The sequence below is a fragment of the Canis lupus genome, chromosome 6 (assembly GCF_048164855.1).
Source record: "Canis lupus baileyi chromosome 6, mCanLup2.hap1, whole genome shotgun sequence".
Classification (NCBI taxonomy): domain Eukaryota; kingdom Metazoa; phylum Chordata; class Mammalia; order Carnivora; family Canidae; genus Canis; species Canis lupus.
In genome coordinates, this window is record NC_132843.1 from 57,945,682 (window position 1) to 57,972,818 (window position 27,137).

Sequence of the window (27,137 nt, forward strand, 5' to 3'; positions counted from 1 at the left end):
GGAAACTGCACTATAATACTCAGAACCAGCTCTGTGCAGTGGTGATTTATTTTCAGCAAAACAAATACTACTCCATCATATTACTGTTACTAAACCATCATCTTGCTATTCTTTTTTCTATTTTTTATTTTTATTTTTACTGTATTTAATTAGAATTTGATTCAACTTCAAGTTACTTAAGAACTAGGAACATACAAAACTGGGTTATAATTTGTATTTGCCCATGTAACTTAATTAACATTATGACAAAAATAGTTTAGTTCAGGGGGAGGAGTCCTCAGTAACTGGCTTTCCTTTATAAAGGGGAAGCCTTTCTGAAGTGTTACCACAATTTTTAAAAATACTCTTAATAATTAGAAAATTTAATATATGATCACATTTCTATTCCTTTTCTTTCTCCCTAAGTTCTTACTGTGAAAAATTTCAAACCTGCAGAAAAGTTGAGACAACAATGAACTGAACAACTTTGTATTTTTTCAATTAGACTCTCCAAATGTAAATATGGTTACCATATTTCTTTTAGCCTTCTCTCTATAAATAAACAAATACACTCTTTTTTTTGCCCCATGAACCATTTGTAAGTAAGTTTCAAACATCAGGATATTTTACCCATAAAAACATCAGAAATTACTGTCTAAAAACAAGACGACTCTCCACAATACCACTGTTAATACTTATGAAACATTGACATAAGAATATAATTTAATATGCATTCTACACTCAAATATCCCAATTGTAAAAAATATCCTGAATAGAGGGACGCCTGGGTGGCTCTGAGGTTAAGTGTCTGCCTACAGCTCAGGGCGTGATCCCAGAATCCAGCATTGAGTCCCACATCAGGCTTCCTGCATGGAGCCTGCTTCTCCCTCTGCCTATGTCTCTGGCCCCCTCTCTCACGAATAAATAAATAAGTCTTTAAAAAAAATCCTGAATAGCTATTTATTTATTTAATTTTTCTCAAGGGTCACTCACTATATTCAGTTTCTATGTTTTTTGTTGTTGTTTTACATACAACAACTTAACAGTTTTTTGGAAGCATCTCAGGTAGCTGTTTTGTAGAATGTTCCACATTCAAATTTGAATGTTTTCTCATCATTATGTTCATGTTAAATATTTTTGACAAGAATACTATAAAGATTATGTTCCTTCCTACTGCATCACATTAGGAGGCATATCATGTCTGTCCCAATGGTGATGCCAAATTTGATTTCTCAGTTAATTAATTGCCCCCATGGCCTTGTCAATGTAAAGAAAATTTGTTTCTATTTTAACCAAACATACACAATCTTAAGAGGAATATCAATACAGAATTATTTCTGGTATAATTAATAATTTTCCTATAGTGATACCACAAAGTATTTCATAAGGTAATCACTGTTGATATGCTAAAGTGAGAGGATGAAAATAATTTGCCTAGAATAGATGCAGAAATATCTGACTGAACTTAATGTTAAATAAGAGTTCATTACCTTTACTAAGGTAACAATAAGGTAAGTACAACTGAGTAGTTTTTAAATGCAATTTATGACAAAGCCATTCTAAACTGTGTTCTAAAAAGCAAGTATACAAAGGAAATAGGTTCAATCCAATATACAATAGCCAGTAGGAAAGAGATCAAGCCAAATTTCAAAAACCCCAAATTCTGTTTTCAGGCTTCCCAGATACTTATGAGCTTCAAAAGATCTGTGTCCTAGCTTTTGGGTTATTACCATGATAGGACTAGAATAAGAAAGCAAGCTGGAGAAATCCTTAAAAAAGTTTTCCCAGTGACAATAAATGAGCGTCTTTAAAAAAAAAAAAAAAGTTTTCCTTAGGCAGGGAAAATAACTTCTGAGTATTTAAAAATACACAGGTCCAGGGGCTCCTGTTTGGCTCAGTCAGTAGGCCATGCGACTCTTCATCTCAGAGTCATGAGTATGAGTCCCATGTTGGGGGCGAAGTTTACTATTTAAAAATATATTTTAAAATAAATTAAAAATAAATATACTGGTGCATCTACTAGTTACTGATATTGACCTTATACAGCTAACATTTTTTGCTTTAAAAACAATTACATGATATTTTTTTTTTTTACTGCCTTTAAGCCTTTGATGATATCTTATTAGAGTCATCTTAGAGATCTGAAAGACAGCTAAACTTTGGAAACAGAAAGAGCAAACAAGTATAAGTTACATAATACAAATGCATATGCACTACTTTGCAACACTTCTTTATAACACTTGCTCTGAATTTGTTGTTAGATTTTTGTTCATCATTTGAGAAAGAATCAGAAATTGTCACTGCTTATTTTTTTTACAAATATAATAACCTCTGGGTTCCAACCTATATAGAACCTTAGAAAGACAGACTATTTTAGCTCACTATTATGCAGCCTTATTTTACGAATCATCCCTCTAATCCTTACCAATCCACAAAAGATACACAAGCAATTATAAGCTACAGTGTGACAAAAGTAGCAATTACCTATTTGTGTATTAGATAAGCCACAATCATCAAATCATTTAAAAACAAACAAAAATGACTTCCAATTTCATATATAAAGCACTTGGAAGCTGACACTTTATCCTAATAACAAATAAAAGATGAATAGATTAAGAAATCAACAACTCTTTAGAATTCACAAGAAAGATGACAGCCCAGGTCTAACTGCTACCCTAAAGATCAAAGAGACAGGTGAATGAATAATTAGTGATTCATACAGAGAATCTGCCATTAAAAAAGTACCTGGATATAAAAATCTGAACTGCAACTGATAAACTGTGGGAGGCTCAGTGTGAACAAGTTTGAGAATTAAAAACTCCAGAGGGAGCCAGTCATAGGAATCCTCCACAATTTTGTCAGATTTTTTTCTGAGAGCTTGATCAAGTTCTCAAAGGTGGAAGACAATATTCTTAAGAGTTGTGAAAATACTCTATATGATGCTACAATTATGAATACATGTCATTACACATTTATCCAAATCCATACAATATATAACAGCAAGAATGCAGTGTAAAGAATGGACTTTGGGTGATTATGATGTGTGAACATAGGTTAAATAATTGAATGTACCACTCTGGAAAGGGATGTTGATAATGAGAGTATGTGTGTATGTTTGGGAGTAGGAGGTATATGGGAAATCTCTGCATCTTCCTATCAATTTGCTGTGAACCTAAAACTTGTCTTAAAAAAAAAAAAATTCAAAAAAATAAAAATAAATAAAAAAAATAAAAAATAAAAAATTCTATTATATATGTTTTCCCAAAACTTTTTTTAGTAGTTCCTGGGTGGCTCAATCAGCTAAGCATCTGCCTTGGGCTCAGGTCATGATCTCAGGGTCCGGGCCCCATGTGGGGATCTCTGCTCACCTGGGAACCTGCTTTTTTGCCCTCTCCCCCTCCCCCTGTTTGTGTGCACTCTCTCTCAAATAAATACATAAAAAATATTTTTTAAAAAACTTAAAAAAAAAAAAAGACTCAGTTTAGAAAAAGTTTACATGTATAATAAGGAAGTCTTCTTTTGCCTAATTTATTTAAAATCCTAGGACACCAAACAGATTAAAGTAGAGCTGTTCCGGTTATAGCCCAAATAGGAACAGAGGCATTTTTACTAATAAGCCTCTGTTCTCCCTACCTACCCAGCATTCCTTTCCACCTGCCAACTCTTAAAGAATCTTAAGAAATATTGAAATGAATTAATTGTACTGAGCAATATGAAAAAATGTTTTCATTTAGTTTTTTGTATTTATCCTTTTTTGCAGGGATAAAGCATATTAATTAATGAATTTTTAATACTAAATTCTAAAGCCCCTGGGGCAAATAAAAACTTACAAATCACCACTTCCCTACAAAATCCAACTCAAAATATCAATAATATCTGTTTGTTTCCAAAAACATCTATTTGGATGGATATGTTTGTGATTTGTTAGTTTTAATTATCTCTGATGGAAGAAATGGGTTGCCCTGTAAGGTTTCTCTTGTGTTGTCCTAAACTAGACAGACAACAGGAAAAATGTTTAAATTTTCACATTCATTTAAGGATTCAGTACAATGTTCTACGCATAGACATTAGTGGCCAGATGACATCGTTGTAATCCTTATCATTTGGAAATAGAGAAAAAAATGTTATCAAATATAGAAAAAAGTTTTAAATAATTTGTGTTTATTTGAATTTATCTGAAAGTATATACAACAATTATATGGAATACATAGTTTTATTATCAACTTAATGTAATAAAGATTAGAGCTAAACCACACATTCTAAAATATTCAGAGTTTTTTAGATATTAAATAAACACAAACTATGGGCAAAAATTCCTGTGCTCAGTTTTGCCTGCTTAGGAATCAAGTTTCTATATAATAAAATGTGAATTACCAGGGAAATTTAAGGATTTTCTTGATGGTACTTTTTTTTTTTTTAAGATTTTACTTATTTATTCATGAGAGACACACAAAGAGAGACAGAGACATAGGCAGGGGGAGAAACAGGTGGGGAGCCTGATGCGGGACTCCTTCCCAGGGTCCCACGATCATACCCCTGAGCCACTCAGGTGCCCCTCCTCTTAGTGATACTTTTAAAAATTAGAATTTTATAAAATTGTTCTAACATCATAAATCTAAATCTAGAGGCAATGGCATCCAAACCTTGATGTCTAAATTTTAGAAATATAAAATCTGTCATGCCCACACTAGAAATAAGAGCACTGAAATACATACTCAAAATGTAATACAAAATTATTTGCTCAACTTGGCCTAGCTTGCTAGTAAGTTCACACAGCCAAACTAAGCATTGGAACAAGTATCTGAACACACTCAACATTTTTTGAGAATTAATTTGCTTCAATCTTCACTGATCTGCTTTACTTCAACCTCTTTTCACACTTTTGCTTTAGAGTCAAAAAGCAAATAATGCTAAATAATGACTAATGAACATCAGAGATAAATATTTTCTCATCACTAGAAAGGCATTAAAACAAATTTTAACATCTCGTGTCAGCATGTAAAGATCATAAAAAAATCTGTTTTATTACAAAAACCTTGGAAAATGGTTATCTAAAATTAATGGTGGCAGGAAAAAACTGAAAAGGCCAAAATGGGAATAATAATGGCTTTCTTTGAATATCTTGAAAGAGAAATTCATTTTGGGAAACTGACAAAACACCAAGAATGAAGTCTCATAAACAGCTAAGAACTGATGCTTTTTGCTTTTTTCTTTCTTTTTTCCTTTCTCTTTCTTTCTCTCTCTCTCTCTCTCTTTCTTTCTTTCGTTTTTATGCTTAACTTTCTTGAAAAGAAGATCATTAGGGCATGTGGTGGTTCAGTTGGTTAAGTGTTACCTTCAGTTCAGGTCATGATCCCAGGGTCCTGGGATTGAGCCCTACATCCTGCTCAGTGGGGAGCCTGCATCTCCCTCTCCCCTTCCCCCTACTTGCACTTTCCCTCTTTCTGTCAATAAATAAAACCTTAAAAAAAAAAAAAGAAATATCATTTAAAAAAATCTAAGTGAAGTCAGAGAAAGACAAATACTGTATAATTTCACTCATGTGGAATTTAAGAAACAAAATAGATGTACATGTGGGGGTGGGGGAGAGAGAGGAGGAAGCAAATCCTAAGAGACTCTTAATGACAGAACAAACTGAGGGTGATGGAGGGAGGTGGGCAGGAGACTGCCTAGATGGGTGAGAAGTATTAAGAAGGGTTATTTGTTAGGAGTGATGAATCACTGAATTCTACTACTGAAAACAGTATTACACTGTTTGTTAGCTGGAATCTAAGTGTTTTTAAAAATCATTTTATGTAAATAATCTATGTGTGATAATATGGATTCCCATAGTTGACAGATTTGATCTTCTAAGTACTTGTTAACTATGTTGTTCAAATTTCCAGTACCTTGTAATTTCTTTCTCCTTATAGATTTTAGTTTCTCTTACAATTTGTCATATTTACTTGATATATTTTGGGGCTATCTTATTACATACATGAGGCTTACAATGTATGTCCTCATTTTAAGTACTCCTTTTATCATTTCATTGGGATCTTCTTAACCCTATTTTAACCTGGAAAGTCTAATTGTTCTCACTAAATATAGTTTCACCAATTCTTACTTCATAACATATTTTCTCTCTTTATTTCAATCTTCCTGTGCCTTTCAAATTTAAGTGTCTCTTTTGCATAACATTTAGTGTAGAAGTCTTAATTTTTAAATAAAATAACCCAATCAGAGTGACTTGGTCTTTGAACTGGTAAATTTAATGTCTCAATTTACTGTTTTCAGTGAGACATGTGGAGTAAGCCCAAATTTATTTATTCTCATCATGTTTCATTTAGTTATTTACTCTATTTTTTTATTTGTTTATTCGTCCATTCATGGGAGGGTGGGGGGCAGAAATACAGAGGGAGAAGCAGACTCCCTACAAGCTGCCCAATGTGGGATTCAATCATGGAACTCCAAAATCACAAACAAAGCCATGAGCCAGAGCCGAAGGCAGATGCCCAACCGCTGAGCCACCAAGGCATCTCTACTCCGGTTTTTCTTTTTTTTTTTTTCCTACTCTGACTTTTCTATGGCTCTTCATTTCCTCCTTACTTACTGTCTATAGACTGAGTTTTCTTTAATATAGATGGAGTTTTCTTTACTACTGTAGATTTGAAATTAGAAATCCTATTTCTATTCTTTAATGATAATGATTAAAATTTTATTTATTTTTTTGATTAAAATTTTAGAATGCATATATGACATAAAGGACAAAGCTAATTAATACTGTTACACAGGTAATGTAAAACCTTACACTGCTTTATATTTTATCAATATTCCTCCAAAACCTGGGTTATTATTGTACAGATTTTAGTTTCCATCTTTTTAAGACTTCCAAATGTTTCCATTATTGTTGTTGCTTTATATAGTCAAGGATAGCTAAGATTTACCTATATATATATAAATTTCTCTGCTCACAAGACTTTTTTATAATACTGTATTCAATTATTTATTTAATTCTCTTATTTCTCTGTGGAAGGAGCAAGTAGAAGAAACATCCTATACCATGGACAGAATTCTCAGAGGCAACAATGCCTGTCCACTACTCAGAGCCCAGGCCAAGACAAAGTTTCTACTGAAACTTCGGGCAGAGACAGATAATTACAATACTCTAAGCAGGTCCACACCATATTTCTCCTCCCCCACTAACTCTCCAACAACTAGATCCCTGAAGCTAGCAACTTTCTATTACTACCACTAACCAGTGATAGAACTTCAGCTAACAGGTTTAGTTCTCTGGTTTTTTGTATTCTGCTCTCTTTCTGACCCTTTATGATTTCAATACTTTGTACGCTATGCATCTAAAGTAATATTTTTATACATTTTATCTAAAATAATATTGATCTAAAATGAATAAAATGTTGACAGAGGATTTTCAATTTATTTAGTCCATCAAATTGTTAGAACTAGAACTGTATTCTGAGTTATAGTACTTTCTTTGATGTAACCATTCGACACAAGTTTCAAAATAAAGAACTGATTAACCCTCAACTCATGCCTAGTAACTAATCTTCTTATGTGTTTCAAAACTGCCCCTCCATTTCCAGAGGCACTTTCATCAGACACAAGGTACAGATCCATATTTTAACCAGTGTTTTCAATTTTTAGTCTTTGTATAGTGATAATATATTAGGTAAGCTCTATGCAAGAATATGATTGAAAAACTAATCTAAAATGGAGAATGTAAGTATAAAAAAATAATGGCGATTTGGGGCTTTGTCTACTTAATGACTTCTTTATGCTCTTTTACAAAATCAAAATGAATCCTACTATTATCACAGTAGTAACAGTTCATGAGAAAAAAACAGTATTTTTTCTTTTACTGGATAGATCTGATCTTTATGTTTTGATAAATGCTATTAAAACAGACTTAATATTTTAGTACAATTATGTTCATTAGACAACAAAGCATTCTTACTATGATATATAAAAGTCTTTTATTATTTATTAGATCTACATTTCCAAATTATTGTTCCAACCAATTCAGGAACTTGTAAATATCTTTAGTATAGTTACCGTACTTTCAGGGTAAGGGAAAGGAATAGGTAGACATAAAATGGCTAAGGAGTAATTTCAAAACATAAATCCTTGGTCTCCTCTCTAAAGATTATAATTTGGTAAGATCTGTGATAGCATCTTGGCACAAATAACTTTTCAGTTTCTCAGACTTCAAAAATCACTGTTCTAATCCTATTTTTCACAACGTATTATAATTTATTTGCTTGTCTATCTTCTCTAACAGACAGTGACATCCTGGAAAGGTAGGATTTTTATTTTTGTATGCACAGTAATAAATAGATTTTTAAAGTAAGTGTTTGTAAAGTTAGTAAATGAATGCTAGAATTCTAATGGAAATAATTCTAGGTACCCTGATAAGTGTGATACAAAAAAAAAAATTTTTTTTTTTTTTAAGAATAATTACAAGCTCCAGCTCCTCTAATCAGTAGTTATTTTCCTTCCAGGGACTGTGAGAAACCACTAGATACATATTTCACATTGTATATGTAGATTGATATAGATATAGATATAGATATAGATATGAGTACAAGGTCCACTGAATATATGTGCTTATGTTGATCAGTATCACAGTATTCTAGGCATTGTGAGTGTACTAAGTTACCACTTAACTGCTGGTCTCACAGATGTTTCAAACCACCAGCTTCCAAGTGCTGATGCTCCCTTTACAAGTGTCTTCTAAAAAGCTGTTATTCAGAATCCAATGTTCCAGAGTTATACAAAATTAAGTGGCTGTCTTGTTTTTATTTTCTGCAACTTAAATTTGGTGCAGATCTTTCTGTACACATTCATCCATCAACCACCTAATCATCTGTCCATCTATCTGCCCATGCAAGTAGGGTTACTATTTTATATCCATTACAGTTTCTGTGTTAAACACAGCTTTTGGTTCTTTGAAAAAAAATCATTGTCTTCCGGCGGCCCCGGTGGCGCAGCGGTTTAGCGCCGCCTGCAGCCCAGGGCGTGATCCTGGAGACCCTGGATTGAGTCCCACGTCGGGCTCTCTGTCTCTGCATGGAGCCTGCTTGTCCCTCTGCCTGTGTCCCTGCCTCTCATTCTCTCTCTCTGTGTCTCTATGAATAAATAAAATTAAAAAAAAAAATCATTGTCTTCATTTGCAAAATATTTTTTGGCTGGATATACAACTTTGGGTTACATTTCTTTTAGCTTTACATGTGTCAGTGCCTCCACTGATTTTTGGCCAGTATAGTTTATGAGAACTCTGTTATAATTTTTATCTTCCAGTTTCCATAATTTCTTTCACTCTGCCTTCAAGATTTCACTTCGTTTTTAGTATTTGACCTATGATATAAGTAGTATTTTTGGTCTACTTTTGATTTCGTCCTGTTTGAGGTTCTGTGAGCTTCTGGTATCTGTGATTTGTTATTTTTTATCAGTCTTGGAAATTCTGTGTCTTTATCTCTTCAAATATGTCTTCTGTCCTTTTCTCTTAATGCCAATTACAAGTGTGTTTGTATAATATTATCCAACAAATCTTGGCTACCGTGTTCAATTTTTCCCTCCCATTCTCTCCTTGATGTTTCATTCTGGATAATTTTTATTGACCTACCCTCAAGTTCATTTTGCTTTTTCTTAGATTATATCCAATTTGCTTATGAGCACATAAAAATTCATTTTTTATATCAAGATTTATATTTTTAGTATTTCCATTTCACTTTTTAAAAAGACTTTCCATCTCTCGGGTAGCCCAGGTGGCTCAGTGGTTTAGCGCCGCCTTCCTCCCAGGGCCTGATCCTGGAGACCCAGGATCGAGTCCCACATCGGGCTCCCTGCATGGAGCCTGCTTCTGCCTGTGTCTCTAACTCTCTCTCTCTCTCTCTCTCTGTGTCTCTCATGAATAAATAAAATCCTTAAAAAAAAAAAAAACAAAACTTTCCATCTCTCAACTGAGACTCTTCATCTTTTCACAAGCATCTTGTCTACCTTTCACACTATATCCTTTAACATAATAATCAGTTATTTAAAAATCTGTCTCATACCCTAACATCTGTGTGACTTATAAATCTATTGATTTCTTTTGAGTCTTGGTAATGGAATTCTTACTCATACTATTTGTAGTCACATACTTTTTTACTAAACATAAGTGATCATGTACAGAACAGTAAATACTCAAGTAAACGGTATTTCTGCTTGGAAATAAGTACAGCTGTTTTTCTTTCAGGCCATTAATGTAAGCGGATCAATCAATTTAGTCAGTGTTTAAACTGCATTTCAGTTTTAGGTGTTAAATTCACCATTAAGTATACCACAGGCTTCAAATCTTTCCAGCCATGAGCTATTATCACCTTGTGCTTTGTGTGATTCTGAGTCAAAAGAAAATTTTCTCTGTATTCCTGTTCTACTCTTGCCTTTTTACCAGTTTTTGCATATGAGCCAGAGAGGGTCCTTCTTCATGCTACTGTCCCTCCCTCAGTGGTAGATAGCTCTTACTTGTTCTGTTTTTTTTTTTTGTTTTTTTTTTTGGTGGTGGCTACTTTTCTGGATGATTTTTGGGTTTTCAGTAGCAGGATTGTTTGGAGCAGAGGATCTCAGTTCATCTGGTCCATCATACGTCTTAGGAAGGGTTCATATGCCTGAGCTTCCCGTGCGGGGGTCTTCTTAGGATTCCAACCCCTCACCATTACAGCAGCCAAATTCTACATCATATCTGACACACATTTTAGGCAAGACAGAGTTTCATGCCACTTTATCAGTGGAAGTAGATCTCTCCTGTGTACTGATGCGGGATTCTGGGCTCAAGAAGTTTTCTTGCTCCTTTTCCAATAACTTAAAGTTTCTGCTCCATATGAGAAGACGATCCAGAGAAATGATGAAGTTTTGTGTTGGTTTTTCAGTAGGGACTGATTATTTGTGAACTCCTGCGTGCCTGATGTAGGCTACTGTCCTGACCCATTCATTCTTGTTAGCAGCCAGTAGTAGAAGATGGAGAAGAGCATATGAGTTAAGTGTGCAATCCCCTTGTATTTCGGGCATACATATTTGCCAACCCATACTTGGCTTTTAAGAATGCATTAAAATTTTAGCTCATTTCTTCTTACCAGCTTCTATGGTGGCTACTTCTTCCTCTTGTGGTCTGCAAATGGTGAATAGTTCATGTGTCCCATCTTTCCTTGGAAGGGCTTGTCATTCCTTGGAATTCAGTTCCCATGCCTTGTGACCTCAGCTCTCTGACAGGGGTCAAGAAAAGTTATAATTTTGTAGCTCATACAGCCTTTTCTGTTTTTAAGATGAGAGTAACATTTTCTGGTGGTTTTCTACATACAAAGCAAAAGCAGAACTCCCAATGTGCCTATCTTTTGACAATATTTTCTTATCACATCTATGAAATACACATTCTAAATTCTTGCACTCTTACCAAAAAACTACACTGATTCTGCCTGGTGCAGTGTTCCTTTTCGTTCATATCAGTCTATAATAGTAATAGCTCCATCTTTCCTTGTTCACATCGCAGTACCATTTTTTAACTATCCTGACTGGAATTTTTTAGTATATAAAAAATATATATGGCATATATAGTATAGTATAGTATATGGCAAACTTGGTCTCATAATCAGTTGGCTGTCACAACGACATCAGTATCACTATATAGCCAGTTAGAAATCAAATCTGATAAAATGACTAGGGGAAAGAATATATACAAGGCAATCAATTTCAAGTTGATAGAAGGCAAAGAATATTTGGTCAGCAAAATCTCAGATATCTTTATTGGATTAGTAACCTGAAAAAGGCATTTACCTAGTTTTCTAGAATGGTAAAAAACTGACAGAGAGACTTAACAACAACTAAAGAGTGATCCTGCGGTAAGGAAAAGAAATCAGGAAACAGATGTGTAAACTGTGGGGAACAGACCCAAACATGGGTTTGAACGTGACTGGTATGGACTGAGTGGCAGATAGGACTAGAGAAAAACAGAAAGGAAAGGAAAAGGAAGAGGAGGACACAGAGAAAAATGGAGACTGACAGAAGGGAAGGAAGGAAATGAGAAATACAAGAGGGAGAAAGAGAAGGGGGAAGGAGGATGGAGGGAAGAGAAACAAAAGGAAGGGAAAGGAGTTGACAGAGAAAAAGAGAGCACTAGAGAGAGAGCATGAGCAAGCATGTACACGCAAATAAGTTTTTGAGATGCTCAACTTCTTTCTATACCATACCCACAGATAGTTTTATAACAGTAGAGGGTCTAGGTTTTCAGATTCATGTATGAATTTATGAAAAAAAAAAAATCCCACATCTTACCAAAACTCCTTTGTGTCATAAAATATATTATTTCTTTACAAACAAAAATATTTTTATGGAACACTGTACAATAATTTATTTAAAAACTAATCCATCAATTCAAGCGTTTAGTTAGAACCTAATTTGTGACCAGTAATAGCCAATCATTGACTCTCTAACATCTATAACTATCCACTTACATCTTTACTCAATTAGATTAAAAGCTTCTACTTTTTTGCTTAAAAGAATACTGAAAAACTACTGCCTCATAAATATCTAAGTCATTGTCTAAAAATTTTCATCATATAAATATTTTGCAAGCTGTCATTTGTAATGTATTTATGTAGTAACATTTTAAAATATGAATTCAGTGTATCTAATGACATCTAAATATCAGAGAAATTTGATGATCAACATCTTTAAAAAATACATGAATAAGCTATTATTTAATAATGGAAACTTTTACATATCTTTTCCTTGAATTTATATTCATATTCTCCTTGGAAAATAAAATTCATCCAACTGATTTAATTTCATTTCCTATGACCAAAATGCTCTAACTGTAAGAAATTCTTCCCATATGAATTATCATTAAAATTATTAGTTGTACACAACTGATAAAAAAACTACAATACATTTTGATAATTATGTTATTAAACAAAAGTAGTAATTTGTTGGAAATATATGTCTTCCCAAGATGTTATGGCATCCCCTTTCTCTGTGCCCTCTGTCCCCATTTTGTTCTGGTAACTGTAAATAAATATTATATACTCTTAGAATTCTATTCTTATTGTTCAGCCTTATTTTGATTATTGACTTACTTCTATAATTATATAGTCACAGAAATGGAAAGTTTTCTCAATGTGTTAAATCCCAAGGTTATGTCAAAATTCATATAGCAATCTACCATCATAAAACAATTTTAATGATATGTCATTCTGATTAGGCTATCCTTCAATTTTATTGAATGCATATTTGGAACTATGCACCTGTTACTTAACAATTAAGAGTAATTTAAAGTCACAATTTTTGCAAAGTACTAAAATGGTTTTACCAAAAATCAAATCAAATATACAGGGCCACAAATCTTTATCACAAGCACTTAGGGCAGATAATAATTCTGAATTTTCCCTATTTTGACAGGAAATATGCTTCATATTATGTAACACTCTCATTTAGGTTTATGTCAGCATCCTGTAATCAAATATATTGATATTTCTGCTGAAAAACTTACGAAGAATTACACTAAGTAGGATATATGTATCTTTATATATGTGCTTTAGACCTGATGTCATCAAATGAGCAATAAATTTTTGGTATTCAAAGCCTTCTGGATTTTCACACTGCAGATACCAGCATATGGAACAGCATTAATATGCCAATTATTAACATCTTCTCAAAAAGGGTGCAAAAACCACAGAAACTGTCATTTTAATATAATTTAGCCAAAAAAAAAAAAGGGTTTCAGGTGCACTACTTTACTTTTCAGCTATTTTATGTTTTAAATATGTATTTTTTGTCAAAACCTGACCATGTAGATTTAATTCATCAACTTATATATTAAAAACAACCAGATTTATTCTGTCAGATTATGTTTTTGAATTCAAATTAAAGTGTTAATATGCATCCCTATAAATACACTTTTGAATTCTGATTCTGTAACAAATAAATGGATAAATAGGGTACAAAGTTTGTTGCTCAACTGAAATAAAAAGATCCACATTCAATACTTAGTGTTAATGGGCTCTTTGCTTTGCTTCCACCAGTAGGACTTAAGAATAAGGAACATGCATAGATTTTTTTTTTAAGACAATATTCAGAAGGAAGAAGTCCTTTAAAGAAAAAACTTCACCACTTTATTTCACTTAACCAATATTTAAAGTAAAAGTACTATAACATGGTATAAAACATACTTTCTCTAATTGCGAGGTTTCACTCTTAATACAAATATCTGTAAGACAAAGAATGATAGGAAGTTACTTTACTAACCACATTTAGAATTGTCTCCTGGTTTGATGATAATCCTGAGGTTTATACAGCCTGTATAAACAATTTTCTAACATGGGTTTTTCAAAATATTTAAAGTATTTCACACTTAATTCAATGTACCATATTAAGATCCACAATAACGTGAGATATGCTTTTCGTTTGGAAAACAGGACAATAGCTATTGTAAAAGTCGAAATGAGAACAGGCATGACACCTCAAGTTTCAGTGTCAGGCATACCAACAGACATATGAAACTCTGGGATATAAAACTAGATGTAAGTTTCTGTACACAGTCGAGTACTTTTAGTGTCCCATAAGAATGTTCTTATTCCAGTTTGAAGACTTTTGTTTTACATTACATGCCAAGCATTCAGTGTGTCTTTCTATACATGAAAAAATTTTAAAGCATGTGTATAAATGTACTAATTTTATGCACATTTTTTTTCTGTGCTTTCAGACAAGCAGAAGCCAGTGAAGGTGATAATAACTGGCTGTATATCACTGTTATTCTATATATGTAATGATTTTTTATAGGCAGAAGTTTAGTTAGAGCTTTGATAATTATGTAAGGAAATGGCTTTTATTCATTCAATACCATACAACTTCATAGAACAGTGTATTAATCAGCCATTGCCATAAAATTGTTGTATAATAAACTATTCTGAAATTTAGTACCATACAATCTTCATTTATTCTCATGGAATGAGGGATAGCTTAGTGTTGGCTGATTTCAGTTCAGCTTGTTTATGTGTCTGGAGTTTGAATTATCTGGCTGGGACAAGTAGGTACTGCTCTGAGTGTCTTTCTTCCTTCCCCCTGGGACCAACAGCTAGCTCGAGCATGTTCTCCTCATGATGATGGCACAGGGGCAAGAGCAAGAAAGCCCAATTGTGCCAGCAAATTTCAAACTCCCGGTCAATGTCAACCTAACGTCACTTAGGCCAAAGCAAGTCACCAGTCAAACACAGAGTCAAGAGTAGGGTTGTTCCCCACCATGCCAAAGCACTGTTTCATGGCAAAGCACATAGATATGTGGAGGGGTAAAGAATTCAGACCATTAATGTAATTTATGTCTAATGTAATGTTAAAATCTAAAACAAATCTTTCAGCATCTTACAATAGCTTAATACTGATTAAAAGAGACTAATGAAATTGGCTCTTTGTTAAAGTAAAATTAGTAGAATCTAAAATGTGGTTTATATACCTTATGATTATTTCAGAACCACTAACAGAGGAAGAGTGATTCTTAAAATGTTAACGGTTTAAGCACTGTATTTATGCATTAGAAGATAACAAAATTTGAGATAGTAATTACTAAATACAAAGAAAGTAGCTTAAATAGCCTTTTAAAGTTCTTGGTTTGAACTACTGACATGGTAATCTATATATTCTATCTTAACCCAGGATTACAGGAGGTGGAGGGAGATTGTTCACACTTAGTTCAATTAAGTTCTTCAGGAAAATATTTTCAGTTTCTAAGGAGTATCTGTAACTCAGATACCAGTGGCTAAATTTTATATTTTCTGCAGTAGTCCTTTATAATACACAGCATCTTCTTCCATCTTCATTCTAATTGTCTCACTAAAGAAATAATCTGTAACATATAATTCATCACTCTACTGTGTTCAGTGTATAAAAAGAAACCTAACCTTATAAACAGAATGTGAAAATACCAAATAAATGTTTAAATTCAGAAAAATGATTTCAATTTTCTAACATGGGTTTTTCAAAATATTTAAAGTATTTCATATGACCAATTTTCAATAATCTACAACTCTAAGCCACGTGTAGAAGTCAATTTTTTAAAACCTCAATAAGGAAAAACACATTTTCTGGAACCCTTTAAGTAAATCACATATCAGGGCATAAAAACCTTCTCCTATTAAGTGAATATTTGTATAAACAATGCTAGCCTTGCTTTGGCATTGGACTGATTCTAAACATTTCCTTAAACATAACTCATCCTAACTGTAGGTGCTTACAAAAAAAACATAATGATATAGCTCAACCTGAAACCTTAATAAACCACTGGAAATGGAAACAACAATGATTGTATAGTTTTGAATAAATGTCAATCTTTCACAAACAAAAACTTGAGAGAGACTACCATATCTGTTCACTTATAACTGCCAAGATATCATTGAACTTTAAGAAATTTCCATGGAAATATCTTAAAAGACATCAAGAAAAATAAACTACTTAATGGTATTTTGTATAAATGTCTATATGCTAAATTTTTAGCATTTTGTTTAAATTAGTTTACATTTTTCCATCTTTTTAAAAAAACTTTCTTTCTGACTTGGAAAATAGCCTGCATACAGTATGTGAAGTTTTAATCCCCATGTAACTAGTACACTAGTTATAAATACATTATTCCTGAAACTAAAAAGCTGATATAGATCACATTGTTTCTCCAATAGACAGGTAAATATCATACTTGTATAATAATTATTCACCTTTCTTATCATTGTGGCTGAATTATATATTCCTGAGGTAATGAATATATTCCTAAACAATAGTTTGTTTTGCATGTCCGCAAATAGAATTATACCTTCTTCTGTGACTGCCTTTCATTCAACATTTATGCTTATTATTCATCTGGATTCATGGAGCTACAGTTCATTTATTCTCACTGCTGAGTGTTTCACAGTATGAATGTACAAACAATGCTATTACATACATTATTTAAATACGTATTTTTCTAAGGCAGGGATCTCAAACTTTAGAGCGCATAAAGAATTACCTGGGGAGCTTGCTAAAAACCAAAACAAACAAAACAAAAAACACAAAACACACCAGGTATCTGGAGTCCACCTTCAGAAATTCTGATTCAGTAGATTTCTTATCAGTTCCTAAGTAATGCTGATGCTAACTGTTATGCAGACTATACTTTGAGAATCAAGGCTATAGGGCATAATTATCATTTTCTTATTTAATTGAAAGAGTTCTTCATGAAATCTGAATACTAATACTTTGTCATTTATAGGTATTCTAAAGATTTTTCCCCCAATGAATGACTTTTGAAAAATTATTTTTTCAGGTATTATCTGATGAACAAAAGTTTTTAATTTTATTATAGACAAATTTAAGTTTATTCACCTTTCATTTATGGTTTATACTTTTGTGACTTAAAGCCTTCCTAACATAAGATTATGAAGATATTCTCTCTCATATTATCTTCTAGATACTTTTGGAATCTTGCTATTCACATTTAGGTCATTTGATCAACTGACTTTGTGTACTGCATGTGATAAAGTTAAAATTTCCAAAACAATTGTGAGAGTATGGAAATTCTGTATTTTCCAAATAATCACCTTTGCCAGGTATCAAATGTCCATACATCTCTAAGCCTCTTGCTGGTTCTGTTCCACCAATCTATCAATCCTGTGCCCAAATAAAACTGTTTTTATTTACCATTCCTTAACTTTGTTTCAAATGTGTCCATTGTAAAGAATAGATTATTACGCTTTAAACATTTTAACTAGTCTCTTAATCCCAGGCTTTTAAATTTGGAGGGGAAAAAAATAAAGAAATAAATTTGGAGGGAATAAGCCATTTCCACTTACTATAATTAGCTATATTTGAATTTCTATCAGTTTTTTTTCTGTTTTTTAATTACTCCAAACATTTTATGTTCTTTTATTTACTCTTTCCTCTCCTGTTCTTTTGGATTAATCAAATATTCTACTCCTCCCACACATACAATACATTTCGATTTTGTACTTTGGTTCTATTATTTTATTGGCCTCTTGAAAAATCATATCATTTATTTCATATATCCCAAGTGTGTGTGGTGCTCATACAACACATTTCGATTTTGTACTTTGATTCTATTATTTTATTGGCCTCTTGAAAAATCATATCATTTATTTCATATATCCCAAGTGTGTGTGGTGCTTACTCAATGAGTTCCATAAACTGAATGATGATCACATCTATTAAATTAGTTACAAAAAGATAACTAACTTTAAATATCTCTGCATTTAGAGGTGCCTGGCTAGCTCAGTCAGAAGAGCATGCAACTCCTGATCTCAGGGTTGTAAGTTTGAGCCCCATGTTGGGTGCAGAGATTACCTAAAAGTAAAATCTTAAAAAACAACAACAACAACAAAAAAAAAACCTTAATAAATAAATACGTCTTCATTTAATGTAAATACAAAATTTCCTGTAAAGTCAGTTTCTAAAAATACTTTGCAGCTACGGTGCTATTTATAGGCTGGAAAGCAAAAACACATAAATAGGTGAAAGATTCACTAGGTACTTCAAATTTGGTTTTAGATTTTAGCACTACCAAAAGTAGATTGCATGACAAAGTAATAGAACACTTCATTTCTCGAATACTGGCTTTATGCCTGTCACTTCCATTTGAGTTCACTTAGAAACTTGAAAATAAAATGTTGTTAATATTCATTTTCCCCTATTATCTATGCAATAGGTAATATTCATGAATGCTATGACATTAATCCAAATTTATTAAATATTCAGAAATGTAATGTATTCAAATGTGAAAGAAAAGACATCATTCCCACTGGCAGGTGTTGCATAAAATAAAAGTACAGTTTTATAAAACTAGAAAGCCTAAAACTTTTCTTATTACTTAAGAGAGAAAATATAGTAAAAGACCTCTCAAGCACTTACATATTTATCTTAAGTTTCTCCGTATTAAATATTAAAAAAATAATCAAATTAGGTTTCACAGCCCCTTAAACTAAACAACAGCTTCTTAAGTTGAAAGGAAATAATTATATTTTGGCGTATGGAGATAGAGATCTAAAGATATTCTAAGCTTGTATGTGTTTTATATAGCATGGATGTCCATCTTTTAGAATCAAACTCTAATTTTATAAAGAAAAAAAACGTTTTCTAAATAAGGAAAAATGCTTATTGGCCTCATCAAGAAAGCTGTATCTAACTATCTGTGAAAAGACACCTGCAAAACTATTAACCATACTGCCTCTAAAGAGGAAGTGTAATGATGCCTGGTGAGTAAGAACTTAAGCTTAATGTGTTATATATGAAAGCTGAGAGTGAGGATATAATCTTATACTGTTTATACAATTAAATTTACACAAATTTAAATGATTACATCAATTTTAAAAAGTTGAAGATGCGTATATATCAGATATATTAGGTACCTACACTCAGAATCAAGAAATCTTTATGGGAGAAGCTTTATAAAATTCTTCTGAGTTGGGGTACCTGGGCGACTCAGTTAAGCATCCAACTCTTGACTGTGGCTCAAGTCATGATCTCAGAATCATGGGACTGAGCCCTGCATCAGAAGGACAAGTAAAGCTTATCTTCCTCTCTTTCCACTCCTCCCCATGTTCGCCTGCCCATTCTCTCCCTCTCTTTCTCAAAAAAATTCTTCTGAGTAAAAATTTTCAAAGTAAACATGACTCAAGTGTAAGGAATATTGAAGAAAATCATGGAGGGCTTAGAACAAAAGCAAAGGAATCTACATTCTCTAAGTAATAAGCTACTGGAAGTTTTTGAGTAAGGGAAGTAATATAGATATTTAAAAATAAATTTAACATCAATAACAAAATACAAAAAGATTATCTTTTCCTTTTGAAGACTAAGATATTATACCAATCACAAAAACTACAAATATTAAAAATGAGAAAATAAATGATTTTTTTATGCATATGAACTATTTTTTGGCTTACTGAAAGTAAAAAAGAATTCATAATAGCTGAAACTAAACGTGTTTATTGGTAATAGTTAAATAAGATATTTCAGAATTCCTGTTTGTTCTAGAAACAGTATTCTTTCCCAGTGAATATGTTATTAGCATAAATGCCACTCTAAAATCAGAATAGTAATAACCTTACCTTTGATTTGTATCACTAACTTCTGGGGGGGAAAAAACTATTATTACCTTAAAAAGAATGCCTTTAGGAGTACCCATATTTGTTATACTAATTATAGTTTTAAAAATTGCAGGATGAGGGTAGCTCAGGTGACTCTGCGATCAGCCCAGGGCCTGATCCTGGAGACATGGGATCAAGTTCCACGTCAGGCTCCCAGCACAGAGCCTGCTTCTCCCTCTGCCTGCATCTCTGACACTCTCTCTCTTTGTGTCTCTCATGAATAAATAAATAAAATATTTTTTTAAAAAAAAGCAAGATGAGTCAAACCACAGATTGTTTGATGTTCTCAAACTACAGATTGCTAGGAGTTCTAATTTAGTCTTGCAATGCGCTCCCAAACTGGGTTTAAAGAAGAAAATCAGAGAAAAACTGTTTTTCTACCTTTTTTTACTCAATAAGAAAATATCGTTTAGTAACCAAGTAATAGACAATTAATAAACACTTTCACCATTATGTTAAAAATATTATCCTGTCTTCTGGTAAAAACATGTTTCAGATAATCTCTGTGCTTAAGAACAGATATTTAAATGGTTTAAAATAAAATTCAAGACTTTTTTCTCAATATTAACCACAAAAAAATAGTTTAAAATCCTTAGTCTTCTATTTTCAAGGAGATCATAATTTATGACTTGATATTTTAAAAGAAGTGCTTAAAAAATGCTTAAGAATTTTTAGTACACTGGAAGCAATTTTTCACATTATACTCTCCAATTAAAAAACAAAAACAAGACATCTTTTTATATTATGGTAAAAGGTAAATGAATAAAGTGATGAAGTAAGAAAGAGGAATGAATTAACTGTACCAAATAGAAATATATTCTTAAAATGAAGATAGGCAAGGAAACTTAGAATAGCACAATGCATCACTACCCGGTAGGTGGGATCCACAGTACCCTCATACCTTATAGTAGGGAGTCAAAATGTAATTGGTGGGTAGCTTACTTAGTCATTCATTCTCTATTTCTTTTAACTACAAAGCAATGTTTAAAAATGTACAGCCCACTCCTAATGTCAAATTTATCATCACAAATGATATTTAGTAAGCCATCCAATGAATGTGACTGTACTTCTCTAAGTGGAAAAATAAATGGCACAGTTAAAGACTGAGGTTTTCCAGTTTAAAGAAAAACATTTAGACAATAGTCTAAATTCTAAGAAAACTGCAATTCTAAATGAAAATGATGCAATAAAAGTCACGGTTTTCCAAGTGATACAAGTTTTTATGATTAAATGCATGTTTTGAATCAGTAAAGGACACAATTAAAGGCAGTGAATAAAGTAAGGACTACTGGCTTCATTAATGCCTTGCTACAATACTAAAAACCTATTTCAAAGACAGAAAATATAAGTCCTTAACTCATATGAAATTGCATTGTGCTGGATAGGGCTGATGACCTCAGCATCCATTCCTACCATCTTATTTTTTTTTTTTTCCCTACCATCTTATTTAAGCCTAGGGAGGTTGGAAAGTCAAAAACTATATTGCCCAGATCCTCTTGAAGTTATGCTTCCAGATGTGAATGACTTTCTAGCATTGCGATGCACTTATGTAAGATCTGAAAAATAGAAATACGGTGGTCATTTGGATATTTCTGCTTGCAAGCATCATTGTAAAGATGTGGAGAGTTTCTAATGTAATATTCTAATGTCCAGTTTCTAGTTCTATATCAGTTATAGTGAATGATTTCTGATCTCTGGATGATTGCAATGGCATAAGGTTCTTGAACTCAACATATCTTGATCTGGTTTGGATGAAAAAGAAGAAAAGGTTTTCTTGGTCAAATGATGCTCATGGTAAGTTAAGAATCATTCTAAGAGGCTCAGCCTACAGATATCTAATGCTTCCAACAAGTAAATTCGAGTAACAATGTTAAAGAACACTGGAAATACAGGGTTTTCTGGTCAGAAGTACCACACACACACACACACACACACACACACACACACACACACCTTGAAGAAAAGGACAAACATTTAACCAGACCCAAATTAAAAAAAAAAAAAAAAAGGAGAGAGAGGGAGAGAGAGAACACAAATGATCAGTTAGGAATGAAAGGACAGAACACTACTACTAAACCTACAGAAATTAAAAGGATTATAAGAGAACTTAAACTAGTTTAGAACTTGTTAAATACATGAACTAGTGTATTACAACAAATTAGAAAAATTAAACATACAAATTCCTAGAAAGTCAGTAACTACCAAAACTAATCTCAGGATGAAACAGAAAATCTGAATAAATGTATAAGAAGAAATTTAATTGGGAATTTTAAATAGTCTCATGAAGTCCAAGTCCAGATGGTTTCACTGATAAATTCCATCAAATATTTAAAGAAGAAAATAATACCAACTCTTTACAAACCTGCTCATTCTATAAGGCCAATAGTACTTTGCTATCAAAGCCAGAAAACACCATAAGAAAGTTAAATACACCAAAAATACTTAAAATATTAGGAAACTCACTCCGGCAACATATAAAAAGGATTTTATGCCATGGCCAAGAGAGATTTTTCCCAAGAATGGAAGGTTGGTTTAACATTCAAAACAACAATATCCCATATTATTACAATAAAGAACATAAACTACAAGATTATCTCACTAGACATAGAAAAAGCATTTGACAAAATCTAATACCCATTGATAATAAATGCTCTTAGCAAACTAGGAATAGAAAACTTACTTAACCTGATAAAGGGTATCTACAAAAATCTCACAGCTAATATCATACTTTATTCTGAAGAACAGACTGTTTTCCCCATAAGGTAAGAAAGTCCCCTCTGCCACTTCCATCCAATATTGTACATGGGCTTTTAGTTTAAAAAAGCAAAAAGACATTCACATGGTAAAGGAAGAAATAAAATTATTTTAATTCACAGATAATATGATCCTAAATGTAGAAACTCTCAAGAAATCTACAATAAAACTAAGAGGAGTCCCAGGATTGAGGCCCACATCGGGCTCCTGCATGGAGCCTGCTTCTACTCTGTCTGTGTCTCTGCCTCTCTCTGTGCATGTGTGTGTCTCTCATGAGTAAATAAATAAATTCTGAAAGAAAGAAAGAAAGAAAGAAAGAAAGAAAGAAAGAAAGAAAGAAAGAAAGAAAGAAAGAAAGAAAGAAAGAAAGGTTTCTCTTTACTAAGAAGGAAAAATTTTGAAGATGTTCATATCATAGCTGGTATTTGTACAGAGTAAATATTGATAATAACTTCTAATCATAAATGATGGCCAATGGTTAGTGAGTTTGTTTATAAAATAGAAAATAACAATAAAACTCAATAGCTATTTTATTTAAATGCATGATAAAGTATTAATAATGAAATTAACTAAACAATTATTAAGTACCATATTATAAAAGTTTTACAGAAAACATTTTCTTTTCACAATCCTCATGAAGTTCCAACAGGCTATCTCTACTTTAATAAGGAATTTGGAAGGTTAAGTTAATCATGTACTTAGTGATACAAAAGGGATTTGATAAGGAAGTTGTAGGTTCAAATGGGAAAGAATATCGTATATCATGAAAAAAAATTTCTTTATGCTAATAGAGAATTCTACTTACAGATACATGTTAGACCATATACTATTTGAATCTGACTATGAAATCATGTCAGGATATAAGGGAATAAATAAGTTGAAATAAGGAAAGAGTATAATAACAAATAAGATCTAAATTGTGCTTCTTTTTTTAAAGGGCGATTCTGTTTTCATTATACAGTACTAAACTTATCTTTAAAAAATGAGATTATCAATTAAAAAAGCTATCAAAGAGATTTCCTAATGCAGAAGGTAAATTAAAGGTCTTTGCTATTCTAGTAAATATTTAGGGAGAGTGGACACATACAGAAGACAAAGGACTAGGTCAACCATATAATTTTAATTTATCTTCCAACCCATAACACTTTTCCGAATGAAAGAAGACACTAATAATACTTATGACAGTGTAAGTATAAACCATGACTGGCAAAGGCAGACATTTGGTCAATCTAGTTAAGAAAAATATTAGCAAAAAATTCTTTGCTATGATAATAACAGCTAACATGTTTTTGAATACTTCCTGTGTTACTCTATATTCCATGTTGCAAAATTTTATCTGTCTTATTCTCTGCCTATACATGGGTGCTCTGTGCAAAGGAATATATATATATATATACACCACACACACACACACACACACACACACACAAACATACATTTGTCCTTCATTTGTTGAAGATTGAATAGATTTCCTTTAATTAAAAAAATGGAGTTCCATGTCTATATAGCTTAATCACTTAAACATCATTACGACCTAAGTTTATGAATAAGCATAAGTTCATGTGTGCAAAGACTTAGAGGAACAAAAATAATCAACAAACCATCTCTATGTATTAAACATGGGTGACAGAACACTGAACTTAAGGCACAGCAATAAATGAGTGACGATGGCACACTGCACACTTCTAACTTAGAGTCTAATAACAAAAGTAAAATTAAAGCCTACAAGGAAAGTTATTCATTTTAAAATACGGTGTTTTATCCTACCCACAATACTCCTCTAACATCAAAAGAAGACAAAGATGTCTTAATTTCTTACCTGCACAGCCAAAAGCCAAATGGTATCTAGAAGAAGGGCTGAATTTAACACAGCATACATTAGCCTTCGCCTCAATGCTTGCCACTGAGTTGTCTAGGTTGGTAGACCATAGCTTCACTAAGACAATAAAAATGAAAATAATTAAAAAATACATTAGTAAATGCTTCTGTAAACTAGAAAGTCTGTTTATTGCTATAGTTGCCTTTTATACTAATCCAAAGCATTTTGGTTTACTAGGACCAAAAATCTTTAAATTGAATGAGTAAAAAGACAATGTATTGAAACCAAGACCAATGACCAATGTATTGAGACCAATGGAGGGGAGTGACGGTTTCAATTTTTTGCCGGAGGAGGGGAGGGCTCTTACTTAGGGAAACCCAGCTCTATCCTGGACTCTGTAGCTGAGATTTCTTTCCGTAACTAGACTTAGAAGGAGGAGGCCTGGGGCTTTCTGCCCTGAACTCTCCCATTATCTCAGTGTTATAGACTCCTTGCTCTTACCTGGGGAGAGGGCAGTTGCCCCTGTGAGCCCGAGGAAGGGGCGAGTAGGCACCCACCTTTCTGTTTTTATCTAATAAACTGCTACCCTGCCTGGATCTCTCCTTAACTGTGGGAAGGGGTCCCCTGGGCCAGGTGGTGGCGTGTCTCCCTCTACGTGTTCCCTCCCACCACAACCACAAGGACCCCCCCCGGGTGGGGCGGGGCGCACAGCCTCCTTTCTCTGTCTCTGATCAGAGCCGACACCAGACGTGATTAGCAGGCGCAGCAAATTCAATTTGTTCAATGAAATTGTATTTTGCCCACGAAAAAAAAAAAAAAAGAAACCAAGAGAACAGAGTTTCAAAGTCAGAAAATACCACAGACAAAAACTATGCCGAGAGGTAACATGATCCCATAACTAAAGCATAAAAAAGGGGTTAAAAAAAAAAAGCAATATGGAGACACATGTATTTGTTTCAGTATTTTTTAAATGGTACCGCGGGGTGGGGAGACATCTGGCTGGCTCACTTGGTAGAGCATGTGACTCTTGATCTCAGGGTGATGAGTTCAAGCCCCGTGCTGGGTATGGAGTCTACTTTTAAAAAAATGGTGTGTATTTTTCAAGTGTCATGGGCTAGAAGAGGACTCATATAGTCATTCCACTCCAACACATATGCACACACACATACACACACACTTTCACATGCATTATCTATATCAGAAAGAAATACCATTTTTAACGTACCTGGAAGCAGTTCTTGTTTTATCTTTCAATTAAGAATTCCATGATTTTAAAATTTTATGTAGTAACTCAGGTATATGATTTAAGTATGTATAAAATAATGTTACAGCATTATTTATCTAAATGTTAAATGTTTAATATTTGACTTTTAGGGGGCATCTGGGTGGTTTGATGGTTGAGCATCTCCCTTAGGCTCAGATTGTGATCCCGGGGTCCTGGGATAGAGTCCCATATCAGACTCTCTGCAGGGGAGCCTGCTTCTCCCTCTGCCTATGTCTCTGCCTTTCTCTCTATGTCTCTCATAAATAAATAAAATCTTTTTTAAAAATTTGAGAGTCTATTCCAACAGTATACACTGAGAGTTGTAAAGATTAGGAACAAAAAACTGATCAGAGTAGGTCAGATGTGAGAGCAGAAACAGAAAGGTGAGCTGCTTTTTTGTAAGGTACCACCAAAGCAATCATTGTATCAGACATCAAAAAGATCTTTGAAGACAATAGAATACACATAAAAAACAGACTTTTAAGATACTGGTTACAATCCTGGTTACATAGTACAATTAATAATGAACATTAACAGTAAAAATAACAAAATCTTCCTATGCCTCTTTTCAGTGGGCCCCAATATCCTGTGCATCCTGGAGAATACCAGCTTGGGCTTCAAGTACTGGCATTTGTTTAAAAGATGTTTGGGTGGGGACACCTGAGTGGCTCAGTGGTTGGGCGACTGCCTTTGACTCAGGTTGTGATCCCAGGTTCCTGGCATCCAGTCCCACATCGGGCATCCTGCAGAGAGCCTGTTTCTCCCTCTGCCTATGTCTCTGCCTTTCTCTCACTGTGTGTCTGTCTCATGAATAAATAAATAAAGTCTTAAAAAAAAATAAACGAAAGCACTTTGGGTGATTTCAATGTACATTTGCGTTGAAAACCAGTATAAAGGGGGATCCCTGGGAGGCTCAGCGGTTTGGCGCCTGCCTTTGGCCCAAGGTATGATCTTGGAGTCCCGGGATTGAGTCCCGCGACGGGCTCCAGGCATGGAGCCTGCTTCTCCCTCCTCCTGTGTCTCTGCCTCTCTCTCTCTCTCTGTCTATCATAAAATAAATAAATAAATCTTTAAAAAAAGAAAGAAAGAAAGAAAACCAGTATAAAGATGGAGGCATAGTAAATTTTAGAATCTTTTTAGTAATAATAGTATGTTGCTCTGTAAATAGAAATAAAAA

General features: G+C 33.2%; 1 protein-coding gene across 10 annotated transcripts in view; it reads right to left on the reverse strand.

The window, feature by feature from the left end:
• Positions 1-27,137, reverse strand: part of COP1 (COP1 E3 ubiquitin ligase) — a 242,753-nt gene that overhangs the window by 67,009 nt on the left and 148,607 nt on the right. For 9 of the 10 annotated variants that reach the window (XM_072830730.1, XM_072830729.1, XM_072830723.1 and 6 more), the window contains one exon: positions 24,697-24,813. In XM_072830730.1, the coding sequence (XP_072686831.1) occupies positions 24,697-24,813 (117 nt within the window). Of the gene's footprint in view, positions 1-11,087; positions 11,217-24,696; positions 24,814-27,137 lie in introns of all 10 variants that reach the window. The other variant, XR_012033052.1, reaches the window with a different exon arrangement.